Consider the following 15,805-nt stretch of genomic DNA (forward strand, 5'->3'; position numbering starts at 1 on the left):
CCTGCGCAGTTCATCACACCCGCACGAAACTTGAGTTCCAGGACAGCCTGTATAAATTCGTACTCGAACGAATACAGGTATACACTAATGTATGTTTGTACGCGACGTCTCCGATCGTAAAGATTCCGAGGTTCCAACTGCTCAAAGAATTTCCAACCCGAGCCGCTAAACCATTCATATATACTATGTATATATGCATTGGGCAAACTCAAAGTGCATTTAAACTCGGAATACGTGCTCTACAATATGTCCGAGCAGGCACGGCTTGTGTACAATGTTAAATTTCAGCGTTGAATAAACGAGTGGAAATTAAAAAGGTTTTTTTTCCAGCGAGCATATTCAAATGTGACATCGTTTGGTTTTAACTTCTGACATTTCGCAGAGTTAGTGCGATGAGCGAGACGGGGCTTTTTTGTGGGGACTCGTGTCAGACAGTTTTCTGTCATTTTCTGTAATACCATTTCGCAGGCTCGACGTACTTGTTGGGGAAGCTCGAGAGATGGCGAGTCCCGCATTGGGAAGTTCTCGTCGCAATATAATTTTGTTTTCCTACGCTTCATTACCTGAGTATACGTTTTTTTCTCGCATTTTACTGTTATTTTTTTTTTTTTTTTTTTTTTCATTATTATGTTCCGTGTTTATTTTCTTGGAGGCTCGACCTACGGCAGACGGATCTCGGTGGGTTTTCTAACACCAGGATACGCTTAGCACGTATATTCTCGGCCAAAAATTGCACACTCTGAGCGACGAGGCTCGAGGTTTACTCCCGGCTTTGGAAGGATTCGCGACTGAATATTGCTGAGTCCCGAAACAGCGGAATGCCGAAGAAACAACGTCGATTTTGAGGAGGACTGTACGCGAGCGAGAAGTTTGAAGATACTTCGAGGTCCACAGTCGTAAAGTTATTGCTAATTCCACGGACAATGGAGAACAATGGTGAGCGTGAATGGGTCATAATCGATTCGATTGTCAATGAGTGAGGAGGGGACATGGTTTTGGTCCTTTTTCCCGTGCGATTGGGGGCTACTGCCCCGCGCCATTTTGGGCGCGTCTCGAGCTCGCCATTTTATGAACGTGACGCGTACCTGAGCAGCCTCGAGTATTACGCCGGCTAATGACACGGGAAACGTGCCATTTTTTATGCGCTTTTTTCAGCCCCGGACTGCGCAGATTATTAGAGGCGGGGGTTGGAGCGCGGGGGAGAGAATTTTTCTTGAGTCGCTAGCCGCACGGAGGTTTACTGCAGTGAGGATTTCCATTAACGACCAAATACGGGCGTTTCGCACTCGTAAAACAACCTCGAGGAAAAAATCTTTTTTATATTTATTCAGACAGATTAGAAACCGGGGGAAAGGAGTGCTGGAAAAAAAACGTTCTGGCGGATCGCCCTCTGCGCTCGGAAAACCCGGCTTTGGGGCCATTTTTTTGTACGCACTTTTTCCACGGCACTAGAGAGCAGAGCCTCGTTACATTTCGCCCGATTCGCTCGCAATGAGCGAATGTCCCGAAACACGCTCACCGAGAGGCCTGGAATAAACTTCGTTTTTTTCCCAACAAATATTTTTCACCACGGCAACGTTCTCGACTGTATAATTCTTTAAAAAAACGAGACAACACTCGTCCTCTGAATTCGAGTTATGAAACGCGCTCGTATACAAATGCGCATTCAACGGGTGGTCCCAACAACGAGTATTCAGAGCGAGCCCGTTTGCCCACGTGACATGCAAAAATCACCCTTCAATCCCAGCGGTCGATCCACCAAATCATTCCGATCTCCACCTCCCGTCCCACTCGAGACTCCCAAAAAAACGACGCATTCGATCTATCTTTCGCCCCGGAATATCCATGGACCGAGAGAAACGACGGCGTCGACGGCCTCGAGAAAATGGCCGACAGAGAATGCGGCAACGTCGAAAAATCAACGCACCGAATAATTCCTGACGCGAGAGCCCCGCCACGGAACCCAACAAAACGAACGTTTACCCTCGTTTTGCATAACCGCCGAGTCATGACACGTCCTCTAGGACTAGGGCGCATGTCGAGCAACTTTCAGGGCTGGAAACCCCATTGTTGGCCTATGAACGAACCCCGCTATCGGAATGTGCCGACGACCGAATACCATCCTCTCCTGGAATAATCTCCTCTCTAATCTGCCATTGAGAAACAATTTTATTCTATTTTCAAACTCCTAATGATTTTTCAATGCTCTCCGATCGTACCTGCGGAAGCAAATAAGGCACTAATCTTCAAAATGTGTCAAATAACCAAATTGTGGAACGGTCCATATATTTCAAAATTTTTTAAGTTGTAATATCAGATTCGAGATAAATGAGTAATTTGAAATTCTTATTTTCGATTGACTATATATTTAGCAGATTACGTGTTTAACCGAATATTCCCTCTTTGAATTCGTATTTACTCGAAAATATATGTTTCTATAGTTTTCATTTCGAATGCACTTTTAACAGATCGTACGAATGTCAAAAGTTCATATTTTCCAATTCAAAATGGAGAGTAGTTGTTTCATAGACAGAGACTACAGAGTATAGCAAAAAATAGTTCTATGGGCGATGATTACATATCTGTTTTCGATATAAACGTGCTTCGAACGCTTTGAAGTTCGTGCTTTATTTATTTTCGACGTTCAAAGCTCTAGCCGAATCCATCTGTCTCCATATTATCATTCAAAGTTTGTAAACTCGAGATTTTAGCTGTTCTGAATTTTATTCTTTCCAACATTTTATTTCCACCAAACCCAGGAGAATATTATTGGCGTAATATGAACAGGGAATTGTGATAGTTGAACATCGTCGACTGGAAGAATGTGCAGAAATCGAAAGTTACCGTGAGCAAAAGCAGAGTTCACCGATGCAAAATTTCAACTCAATCTCTGAAATTATTGAATTTCGTTGTTTTTCAATATTATTCAAGTTTTTCAAGCGCGGCGCAATAACGAGAACGAACTAAGCGGAGGCAAACAAGAAACGATAGATTCCCCGGATCGATCCGTCTCGAGACGGTGATGAACGTGTCTACGGCGACCGCGAGCTGGATGATGGTCCAGGATGAGAGAACGGACATGGAAACTAAGAGAGAGAGAGAGAGAGAGAGAAAAAAAGGGCGAATAAAAAGAGAGATGCGGAGTCGTGAGAGGCAAAGGGAAGGGAAGGGAGGGGGGGGGGGCAGGAGCGATAGCCATTTCGTGGATTAAGGACGTTCTATACCGGGCGGTCTCACGGTGAGCCGGCGCGGTAGGAGTCTAATAAGATGTAACTAAATTATGATTGGATTCATCATTGCTGCGCGAAACTGGTCTGAAATTGTCGATCCTGACTTGGAGCCGGTAAGCAGTAACGCCGGCTCGAATATCTGCCTCGCCAATAGTTTATCCATCTCGTCGGATATTCTATGCTTTATACTTGATACTTTATGCAACCGTGATCCCGAATGAATTACACCGAACGGGGGTAGATACGCGGAACACCGGGAAACTCCAACATTTCTTTCCGTCTTTTATCGTACTCGAATCTAAACTTTGATTTTCTTCGACGACGAGGTGATTAACTCCATAAAAATTCTCCTCCAGCAAAACCCCGGCACAAAATCCATTCCAAAGTATCTCGAATCGCCCTGAAAAATCCTTCAAATTTCCACACTTGAAAAACGCAACGAAAAATAGTTTCTCATCTTGGAAAGTCACACGTTACCAATGGAAAAGGGCCTCGGGCTCGTTCTGAAGGCAAAACAGATGAGCATAATAGGAAATCGCTGTACGAGCTCTCGTGCCGAGTGTGTACCTGTCACACCGAGAGATCTTTTCACAATCGTATTTCCTTCGGGCGTTTCTCAATTTCTAACTGTCTTTCGACTCACCGCGCGCGCTCGCGAGCGCACACACGCTTAGAAGCTTTTATCCTACTCGTAAGCGATTCTGGCTAAAATACGATATCCGCGTATAAAGCCAGCGCAGACTCGTTTAGAAACCGAGTCCATACCGCGATCGGTAAATCTGTAATAAAGTTTATTACAAAATATCTAATATCGCGATTTTGATGGGCACAATTATACCTATATAAGTTTATATATTATGTACTTATAGATCCGCATATCTATATAGGAATAGCGAGTTTACCTTTTCCACTATATTCTCTCCCGAGTATATAATACTCGTGACACATGACCCAAGGTGAATAAAGTGCCAAGAATACGCATTTCTATCCATGCTGTATATGTGTGTTTCGTTTACGAAGGCAGTCGAGTGTGTGCGCCTCTCGGCGCGTACGCTCATACGTGTTAAGTTTAGAGAAAGATCGGGAGGATTAAAGCTCGCAGGACTGTGGCGAACATACAAGATTCTTTGCTCTCACGCACCCACGCGACCTTTCCTCGCGTTATATTGCTCACATGCGTCCACTGGTCCTCATCTTCGTGGGATAAGACACTCGGAGCGACTCGTCTCGTTTCATCGCGCACCCAACAACTCCTATCTCCGCGTGTGGATTTCGATTCTCTTCCAAGTGCGCGCGGCCGCGCAACGATCACATCGTAATCGCGCGGGCTTTACTGTGACGCCATTACCGAGATCAACCTGCAGAATTCGCCGGGCATAATTATACACTCGCTATATCCCTGTGCTTTCCTATTGAAAGAGATGCTTGAATTAATGAACGTTTTATGTCGATTTTATCGATGGATTTACCGGGATCTCGTGATCAACGGCTCAACCTCCCTGCTCAAATTATCCCCGTAACGCAAATATCTACGGGATATCGCACGCTCAAATTTTTATGTTATGTCAGCCACTCTAATGAAATCTTTTATCCTCGAGCTGCGTCGCCTCTCTTCTCGGTACTCGCGCGACGACTCCAAATTCTTTACCTTCCCACCAATCTTCGTGACTCATGCTATTCGCTTTTTCATCTTATTCAATGATCCGAGGCTCAGGTTTTTCGTCACTGTTCGCAGTTTTGGATGCTTCTTTACCCCGGTTATTGATACCAAATCGATGCTGACAATTGACTCGAATTTTTACTCAAACTTGGCAACAGAGTTTTCATGTTTCGTCACATTTTTTATAGAATTTTACAAAATTCGCGGTTAGTGGACTAAAATTAGGTCAAATTTAATATAAAAATAAGACAAAAATGACGCACCAATTTGATTTGTAAAAACGAAATGAAACGCTGAAAATTCTTTAAGAGCATCGAGCAGATTCATATATAGTTGACGAGTAAACGAGACACTCATTGCAGTCACAGTTATCAAGTTATCAAGTTTCTATAACAGCGAGTTGGACAGTTTATAAAAGGTTCTCGAAGAAGAGACGAGAGAAGAGGAAAACAAAAGCGGAGAAAGACGTTGCCACATCTCAAACCTCCTGCAAAAAACTATTTTATTCGTTAACGAGTCCAATCATATTTGTCGATTTATGCTAATCTGATGAATAAATTGTTGAATATCTGAAGGCTCATCCCTGAAGTTCCTTTTCGACAGGCTTCATGATTTCTGGCTACTGCAGATTTGAGTTGTTTAAGGAAGTTGAGGCATTAAAATGAAAATGATGTCACCGCTTTTAAACCGATTGCATCTTATAAAGTGAAGTGTAAAAAAAATCAGTTAAATTTTCAGACAGTTTAGGAGCGTCGTTGCTGAGAAAAATCAATAACAATTTGGGCCAAATAACATGTAATCTTATGGAAGTCAAGACATATTCAGTGATATCTCCGTTAAAAATGATGCTAAAAATATGAAATTTTTTGGGCAACATGAGCAAGGCTTGCCGAATAATGTCAATTTTTTCAGATTTATTAGGAGATTTGCTGAGATTATATTAATAATAATCTGTTTCCCGTGCAGTTTTTTGAGGCTAGGATCGTCACTGTTCGTGTTTTCGACTGAGCTTTCACCAGTTTTTCGTCTTTTTTTCCCCAACTTTTCTTTAAAGTGTATGCAACATTGCCAAACTGTAAACTGGCCTAACTTTTGAAAGGTACACTTTTGGTCATCACTTTTGGGTAAATAAATGACTGTACAGCCTCAACTTCCTTAATCAAAACAACGTAAAATGAATTTTACTCACCCGCATTCGTATGAGTCACCATACATTCGTCTTTGCGTGCAAGCAAAATTATTTCACGATCTCATTTGCTTCCACCGGAGTACAAGCTATTTCTGATGACGTTATCATCTGTCGAGACAAGCAAGCATATCGGAGCACGGCCTAAGTAACGAAGCGGAGAGGGAAAAAAAGAGGACGATGCGCGATGACAGAGGACATTAGTATTCGTAGCGCGATACGTTTGTGTTGTCTAGAGTTGGTCAAAAGTTCTTTAGTGATGGTGAAGAGTGATACTGACAGTAACGTGAAAGATTGAGAGCGATAAAAATACGAATTTCAATCGTTTTTCTACATTTCTGGACATTGAAACGCCCAAAACGAAAAAAAAGAATTCTTGGCTCTCCACGTAAAAGGTAATTGTCGTTCTTAATCGATAGTGCTCAGTGAATGGTGACGAAATTTTTGCTCACGATCGATTAAAACGGGAGAAAAAGTTGTGGGAATTTTTGAGGTTAACTTTTGCGTTATGCAACTCGTCAGTGTTTCGATTAGTCTCGCCTGTCTTTTGAGCAAAAAATAGATAAATATTTTGATGGTTAATAACGTAACTTCGAATTTTTTATACAAAACGACGCTGTTTTGTTTCTCGAATGACGAACACCGGAACCGATAATAGATTAGAGAATTTCGTATCGTACAAAGTACAAATTGTCCGAGGTCCAATAGCAAAATGGGAAACAAGAAACTTATTTGCTCAAGTCGTAAACGCCTCGGAGTCCTGGAGGAGGGACTCGAGCCTTTAAAAAAACTTGCAGTCCTTCGCTAGAGTTCGCAGGGTTCGGACACTTTCTCTAAACACATTGGGAAATCCGTCTAAAAATTTCTTATAAATTTCACAAGAATATCATAAGAATTCCATTTCGGACTGAATCGTCGTATCGCCTTTATCACAATCCATCGAAATTGAGCAACGTGTTTATCGATTCTATATTCTCTAAACAATCGCATCGAATTCTGTTTTTTTGTGCCGGTGCTGAATCGGAGCCGTTCGAAAAAAAAAAAAAACCCAGTGACACACTGACATCGACAAACCCGAGACTATCAGTCGCAGCAAATTCATCGCACCGGACGTCCCGCGTTCTCAGTAAATTTATATACTCAACGTTGTCATTATTCGAAGAATTGATATTATGACTTTGAACTAGATGCAAATGAAATTGCCTGAAAGAATAAAAATCGTCCTAGTTTCTTAATAATTTAGAAAAATGTCACAATTCTCAATGCCAAAGTAATTCTTCGAAAAGTAAAGATAACGGAAAAATTATATAACGAAATTTCGATTTTGGATAATTATTAAAAAAAAAAAAAAAAAAAAAAAAAAAAAAAAAAAATAGTGAAATATTAAAGAATTTGCCAAAATTTTCGTAGCAAATTTCTATAGAAAGCAGTTGATAACGCCTTCGGATTGTCAGATCAAGATTTTTTGTGAGCAACCAGAAAACTGAATTCTGAAATGCTTATTTTCAGATGGACTCTAATAAAACGAATTCTTCGGCTACCCAGGCTACCAGCGGTCCACCAACACCGCTCGCGATGCCGAGCACTCCCATAAAGCGCCTGCGTCTTGACGATTCAGAGTATAACGAGTGCGAAAAAACAGAATCTTTGGAGAGGAGCATCGATTCGAATTCGGCGATGAGTGACGGCGACGGCGATGGAACTTTAAAGCAGGTAGAAAGCCCTGAAAGACCCATGAGTTGCGAGGAAATTTCAATGGCTTTCTTAAAAAACAAAGAATATGTCAAATCGTACAACGATTTGAAGAACTTCGTCGGCAGACCCGATAGCCTTGTTTGCGTCAATTGTCCCTTCGTTATCAAGCCTCACGGCTGGACCGAAGAAACGTTTTCGGAGGAATTCCAAAAAATGATGGAACATTCGTACGCAGATTTCGGGAAATTTTCTACGAGCAGTCGCAACATGTACGAAGCACCGTGGAACGCGAAGAGCAACGATCGGTACTACCGACAACGGAATCAAATCGTTGAAAAATCATTCACTTACACTGACGACCAAATAAAAACTTACCTCGAGATGAAAGTCATCCTGGAATCAGACAATTTTCACGTGTGCGTTTTAACCGGCGATTCCGGCACCGGCAAAACCGTTTTTCTCAAGCAATTCTTCGACGATCCAGAAATCGATGTGATTTACATCGCATCGCAACACTCCCTGCTCGGAGAAGCGTGTCGGACGCTGCATTTGGATTCCACCACCGACACGATGACTTTGGCTTCCCTAATGATGAAGATTTTCTGTTTTGAGTTTGACGAGTACAAAAAATTCATAGAGCGTTTGATCAAGATACCGATTGAAGAAATCGAAGGAATCGGCAGCTTGCCGGACAATTTCAAGTTGAACGGGAACGCACTGAACGATTTGTTCGCTCGAAAAATATTCTACTCGACACCCAGCCGGAAGTTGGTTCTGTGCATCGACGAGTTCAACATGATCAACACCGCCGAGCTCTGCATCATGAAACTGGGGCTGGAGCGCTTGGTTTCTGCGAAGAAAGAAGTCAACCTGATTCTCCTCTTGTGCGGAAATCCCTTCAGAACCCAGCCAATTTTCGTGCCAGCATTGACAGCGGATGAGGAAAAAACGAACGAAAGCTTTGCCGCCGATGGGAGCGATGCTCAGAGACCGATGTCCGAAAATGCTGCTTCTGCAATCAAGCTCGGACAGACCCGCTTCGAGTTCAAGCACGAGTTAAAGCACTCAAACAACGTAGAATACCAAACATTTTTACACAATCTGAAAAACTCCAACAAACTCGAAGCCGACGTGTTCGAATTTTTTCATGCAGTTTCCGAAGTTCGTATAATCCCCCACAAATATTGCATCCCAGCCCTCCTGGACCTGCCGACCCCCAACCGATCCAATCCCTTCGACGAACCAGACGACCGTTACCTCTGCGATGTAACTGCATGGGTGCAAACTTACGGCAAAGACTTCAACGGCTCGTCATGCTATTCGTACTTGAACGCCGAAGCTCACCGCATGAATTTGTCTATCGCCTTTTCCGCGTGGCAGCAATGTCGGCTGTTCAATGAAGCCGCGAACCAGAGAGGAAATCCGACCATACCGCTCCACCAAATCCCTCGATTGGTGCCGGTCTACCCTGGAAATGAATCGGGACGATTGACCGGAAAGTCCGAAGTTTCTGAGCTCCCTCTCGTCATCGGTTTCCGCTACAAAGTTCTGCATTCAGACGGCGACCTGAAGAACGGTGACACAGTCACCCTGGTTCATGTCCAGTACGAAAATGAGGCATCGTGCAAAAAAGTTTGCCACCTTCTCGTCGTAACCACAGACGGTGATGTATTCAAGATCAATCCTGGTCTGTACAGCGTCCCTTCGTTCTTGGGTCACTCCAAACGTGACGAACTCTTTGGATTTCCACTGCGACTGGCATTCGCGAAGACCATACGAGGCAGCATCGGCCCACCAATAGAAGGCGACGTTTATAGCAACGTCACAAATTGTAGCGCCGAAGAAGTCTATACTTTACTGACCAAAATCCGCGACTGCAGTCAAGTCAAGGGCCTGGCTTGGGTCAAATAAAACACGAGCTCTTACGAGGCCACTTGCGATCGAAGTTTTTCCAGTCTGCCAATTTTCGAGTCATTGGAACGGGGAATTTCGTGATAAAATAAAAAAAAAAAAATATATATAATACTTTTTTTTACGAATATTGTACTTTTTACAGCATGAAAAATGTAACTTTATCTTTTTTGGTACTTCGGGCAGGGCTGCCAACACAAAATATGAAAATTAAATACACAATTATTCAACAGGATTTCGCGCTTTTTTCTTCACCCTTCCATGCCAATTCCAAGTCATCCAAGACTCCATGGAGCATAACCCCGTTTAATTAATGCACGGAAGCAATTGTTCGTTCGAAGGGAACCGTTCAAAGAATTATTCGCATGCTCATATTGAAGCAAAATTGAAAATATTTTCCATTTGAGTCTCAACGTTCAAAATTTTCGGCATTGAAGTCGCGACAACTCCACGAGTATTATCGAATCTAATGGGGGAAAATAATAAAATGTAAAATTCTTCGTTTGACTGTATCGAGTAGGGGCGTAAAAGAAAAATCTTCAGAGCCGTTGAACCTCGAATCGGAATGTCGAGTACGAAAGTGGGACTGAGTCAAAAAAATGTTGGTATCCACGTCGTGGCTGTGTGTTCAAATATATTGATCAGCGAGCGAAAGATCCAAGAAAGAGTACTCGTCAGGGAGCTCTTGGAATAACGTACACTTTGTCAGAAGTGTCGGGCATAAATACGCAGCGTTGTTTATTACTTTTTTCTCTTATTATGTTCATTATTATTATGGAGAACGTTGGCAACGTTCTCGTTCTTCGAAAGTCCGAGAAATATTCTCGTTGCAAAGGACGCGGTGGCGGCTCGCGCGGGGCCACCCATAAGAGAAGCATTTCTTCATACACGGATGCACGCGGGGCACACGTACGCGTAGTGACAACAATGAGGATAAGAGCGCAGGCGCGGAGGAGAGAGAAAAATATGCGAGGCGTACATATGCGCGAGCACGTGCGAATAATCAGGCGTGGCTAACGGTTTAACGAGTCTGCAACAGGCGTTAGAAGACTCACGCACAATCGTGTAATTTAGCTTCGTTTTTTTCTCTGTCTTTTACTTAACCGTACACGGGAAAGTTGAACTTCCTACGAAATGCACTTTGCGCACTCACCGGTCTGCACACATCTGCATTCAGAGGCCCCCGATAAGGGGACAATAATCCGAGTGTTTACACTTGGGGGACTTTGCGAAATGCCAACTCCCATTCTCCCGGGAGAGGAACGAGTTTTTTTTCACCGCTCGGTCAAATAATTTGGTCGATGCATTCATGCTTTTGAGCCTGAAAGGAAAAGCTTCTTCGCCCCCTTCGAAGGGTCAAAGAACGAGGCTGAGGGGGGAGCGCAGAAACGCTCCGGGGAGAAACCGAGCGCAAGGTGAAGAGCACGAAAACGAGTCCTGCTCCAGAATCGTGAGTCACTGAGATCCTCGCGGTCGTGCATCTAATAAGTACTCACTGCCCGAGCGCTCAGACCTCGTCCAAGCCCTTTTTGCCCTCTTTTCTTTATGCATCTCTTCCGTCCTCCTTCTTTCTCGAGGTTCTTTCCATCCCATTTTTTCTCCCTTCCCTCAGCGATCCTTCCCATCCGCGTGCACGATCGGCCGCATCGTCCTTCTGCTTTTTTTCGTCTTAACAGAAATTTGGCTCCGTGTGGGAGGCGCTCATTATCGTCATCGAGAGACTCGGGTGCATTCTCCATCTCATAACCATCGACTGTCCCCCTCCCTGCTCGAATCTTCGTCGTTTTTTTCAGAAGCTGATTGAGATCACTCGGCATTATTTACCGGGTGACTCGCTCTCTCCGGGATACCTAATCAGATCAATCAGACGAAACGCTCGTGCTCCCCGCAACAAGGAAAAAATTGTTGTATCCTCCACCCCGTGCATCGCTATATAAAAATATGATCGTGAGCTCAATTAAGGAATCGATTTTCAATGGAATCGCTTTTCAGGCTGTGCATACCCGGTGTCCGAGTAATCGAGTTTCCCCGTGCCAGCGAAGCGGCTTTTTTCCGCCTGAAAGCTTGCTGAGAGATTTCGCAAGCGAAACTCGCGGACGGAGCCGACAAGAAAACGCCTTTTTCGGATGCCATTGGGGAAAATCGAACCGCGTTTGTGTTACAATTCGACGATCGACGATTGCCCACCGGAATCGAAACGATCTCGATTATCCACGTGGATTATAATGAGGCGCTAACGCGATTTCTTCTCGCGCTCGATTTCCTTCCTTCAAGTCAATTAACAAAGCAGGAGTTAAGTGGTCGCCACAAGCTATGAGAGACTCGCTTAACGATCGCCTCTAACCACACTCACACGAACCGGCACATCGGTCACTCGCGCCCTCCAGCTCATGCGCGCTTCCAATTAACTGCAATACACTCGAGCCACTTACAACTCTCTGTCACTTATAAATATGCACAATTAAAATAACGAAATACGTATTTTGTTATAGTTAATAAATGGACCTCCTCATTATTTATTGATTTTCGTGTCAATCCATTCGGAAAAGCGAGCCACGCGCTTTTGAACAAGAGAAATCGGGTTTAGAAACAATGACACAACGCGCGGACAAAGAGGAAAGTTGAGACTCCGTAAACTCGTTGTTTAACGTTGAATCAATAAAAAGTCGTAATTAAAAGTCCCTCGAGACTTTCTCGTCTCATTATCATTCCCTAAACCTTTTAGAGAAACATTATTTTAATTTGCGTTTACCTCCCGAAAATAGTGCGTATTCGTAGACTATAATTTATATTTTTTACAAGACAATATACGAATTTAAAAGAAAGTCGAGCCCAAAAAACGAGCGTAAAAGTGAGCGCGAGCTTTTACGACTATTATTTTCTAAACGGTACAATAAAATATGCTTTTTGTGTCGAATTCTCTGTAGACAGAGAATTTATGGAGAAATAATCTTGCGTCGAGCGAGAGAGAGAGAGGTAAAGGGACAAATTTGAGGTCGAGTGTAAACCGCTCGGTTATTCCTGACGAAAAAACGCTCTTCGTAACTTATATTTCAATCGAAAAACAAAATAATCCGAATGGAAGATCGAAAGAAAAAGAAAGTAAGAAGAAAACGCGTCCGCCTTTGCCTCCGCGTGGTCCAAAATTATAACAGTAGTCGAAAGACAAAGATGAAACCTTCTTACGAGAGCTCCATTATCTCCCGGGGAAAAAAAGTATGAGACTAAAAAGTGGAAGAAAATTTGTTCTTCGCCACCGTTTCGTCTAATCGGAGAACGAAGCGGAGCCTGCAATCATAATTTTCATCATTTCTCCGAACGGATATGATATTTTGCCTGAACACGTGTCTTTGATCTCGAAATTTAATGAGCGAGATTTCCTTTCATCGTAAAAATTGAATTCTGATCGTCAGACGATTCTCCACTCTCGTTCATGCAATCGCTTACGATAGTCGCCCAGGAATAGAAAAAAAAAATACAAAATGAAAATCCAACCAGCCAAAGTAGTCGAAACGCTCCCGACTCGCTCACAAAACTCTTTTGCTGCCTTAAAAGATCAAACTCACCGTAGAATCGCCCATATACCTGCTGGGTATCGCGGCTCACAACTCACGTGTGATTCTTGGCCCGCGAGCTCCGACTCATTTTGATTGATCAGGCAATATAGCCCGGTCACCCCCCGCGGCTCGTGCATTACACGTCCGACGTGGAAAAATTGCCAGATTGAGATGCACTCATTAATCCTCGCTGTATTATGCTCCACTGAGAAGCCATTTCACGTATAGATATGAAAGCGCGGGATAAGTGATGCGAGAACGCGAGTCTGAAATGGATCAGAGGCGTGAAAAATACTTCGGAACTATTATGAGGGAGAGAAATGTTGGAATTGAGTTGCGTGAAATACTTGAAAAATGATATTTCGAGTGCAATAATAATAATCGATATTTCGTTTTGTTATCTAAGAAATCGAGGATTCGAATGTGGAACTTCTGCTATTCGCAGCGTCGGTCTTCGGGTTAAGAAAGATCATGGGTTCCTTGTGATTCGAAAAAGCAACTGATTTTATTCGCTCTTTTGATGATTAAAGAAACGAAGAAAATTCATTCTCACGATTATTCAATATGTAAATTATTTGTTGAGATTGATCAATTTTTAATATTTTTATAGCGGTTTCAATACTTTCGTAGTTAAATCGTCAAGGAAAATAATGTGACGACAGCGATTTTTATGGTGTTGTCAAACCTTCCGCTGTTAATACGTCGCTATTACTCGTTAACCTCAAACGAGTGTTTTTCTTTTTCGATTCCTAAGTGATTTTCACCGGTTACAAACTTCTCTCAAGACGTCATTGATATCGAAAAACACATTCTATTTTCTTATTCTCGTTTTTTTGCCTCTCTAAACTTGGGAGGATCCTATTTCATTAAATCCAAATGATCGCACAGGAAGTGTGCCTGCCATAATAGCCTGTGTAAGACCCTTCAAAAAATGAGATTTTCGTTAATTGTTTTCTCGACAACTAGACGTTAGATCCGACAATAATTTTGGGAATAGATGCACAGTGTATATTTCTAGCATATTTCCAAATTTCAATTCTTACAGTTGGAATATTTTACATTTCCATTGGATTCGCGTGAACTTCCTTGAACGAATAATTGAGGATTTATTTTGAAATTTACATTGTTATTTACATGCTGAACGTATATCCGCCCATGTGAAGTGGTCTGAGAGTCGAGAAGCTGCATATATGTTAAGGCACAAAGATAGAATCCTCGGAGCCTTAATATCCTCTGATTTATCTTGGCTGGGTCAGGGCGCTTTAGGCTCGCTGCACAAACCGCATCACCGCACAAGCACATGGGCGGGCCAATAAGTTTTTAAATAACCATAACTTCTGGTTTTATGGGCGCAACGAAGTGGGCCAGGGCGACGAAGACGACGAGAACTATTACGGGGGAGCGAGAATGAAGGGGGGGGGGGGCGAGAAAAGAGAAGGAAAAAGGCTTTTAAGGACGATGCAGCCAGGATCCCACGTGAAGTGAGCAAAGTGTAGCGAACAACTTGTTTGCTTCTCTACTCGTGGGATCTTTCTTCTTCTCGTAATTCCAACGGTTTGAATTATTTTTTTCTGCACCTTCCATTAAGGTTCTTCTGCAAAGAAATAAATCATATTTTAATGATTAAAGCTTGGAAAAAAAGACTCGAAGGTCTTTCAGAGCAGGATGTAAATCGGTGCTCAAAACAAGCATAGATTTTGATGGCATGTTGAAAAAATCGTTGAAAATTCATGTTGGGAGCACCCTGTATAACGGGAGATGCATTTCCAAGCGTAAAGTGGATGGTGGACTCGAGTAAAAGCATTGTTCTCTAGTCGAGGACTGATGGACGACTGTCGTTCGTTATATGACTTGCCTCGGGCATACGTCATCACCAGGAGCACGCGGTTGGCTCCTGCCAGTCAGAAGCAAAGTGTCTTTCTCGAGCTTGATGGCGTCATCAAGCGTTGATGGATTTCCGCGTGGATTTCCTGGGGTCATTGGACTCCTGGGTGGATCGTAGGATTGAAAAAATTAGTGAGCATCGATGACGCGATAAAGTTTTTCGGCGACCGAGTTCGTCTCTCGTCGGGGGTGTTTTTTGTGTCGTTTTATTCTCAAGTTAGGAGACCGCTGAAGCTCGAGCATGTTTTTCGCTACAGCTTCTGTCACTGCGGGCATAAATCTGCGCTTCGGCAAGCTCAAATAGGGTCAAAATGTTGCCGAAGAACGAGTTCTTTGTGCTGTAATGGGAGGGTGGTTAAGATGTGCCGAAGAGCGAAGTGAGAAAAAATGGCAGGAAGGACAAGTAGCTGCGGTGGCCGGAGACCACAGTGAAGCAACCGAAGTACGCGTCAGTGCGGTTGAAAAAGTACCTCCGCCACGGGGATATGGCACCCAATAAGTTTAAATCACGCGTCTGCCAAGAAGTTTGGCGAGAGCCGATGAGCCGCGATATATGCAATGACGTCGTCGCGAGGCCGTATTCTGAGGATTCCAAGTTGCAGTTACGATGCTGGAAGAAAGTGAGCGAGGAGCTGGCTCACGTTCAAGAGACACTCGGGCCGTCGATGATCCCCGATGAATC

At 43.3% G+C, this 15,805-nt stretch overlaps 1 protein-coding gene across 3 annotated transcripts; it reads left to right on the plus strand.

The window, feature by feature from the left end:
- The first annotated feature begins 821 nt into the window (after positions 1-821).
- On the plus strand, positions 822-9,917 carry LOC122416167 (uncharacterized). 3 transcript variants are annotated; one of them, XM_043428887.1, is made up of 2 exons: positions 822-936; positions 7,586-9,917. In XM_043428887.1, the coding sequence occupies exons 1-2, from the start codon at positions 934-936 to the stop codon at positions 9,680-9,682; spliced, it is 2,100 nt and encodes a 699-aa protein (XP_043284822.1). In that variant the 5' UTR covers positions 822-933; the 3' UTR covers positions 9,683-9,917. The 3 variants fall into 3 exon arrangements, with proteins under 3 accessions (XP_043284822.1, XP_043284823.1, XP_043284824.1); XM_043428888.1 differs by lacking the exon at positions 822-936 and adding an exon at positions 6,297-6,471; XM_043428889.1 differs by lacking the exon at positions 822-936 and adding an exon at positions 7,082-7,202.
- The last annotated feature ends 5,888 nt before the right edge of the window (positions 9,918-15,805 follow it).

The sequence above is a fragment of the Venturia canescens genome, chromosome 9, assembly GCF_019457755.1.
Source record: "Venturia canescens isolate UGA chromosome 9, ASM1945775v1, whole genome shotgun sequence".
Lineage (NCBI taxonomy): Eukaryota > Metazoa > Arthropoda > Insecta > Hymenoptera > Ichneumonidae > Venturia > Venturia canescens.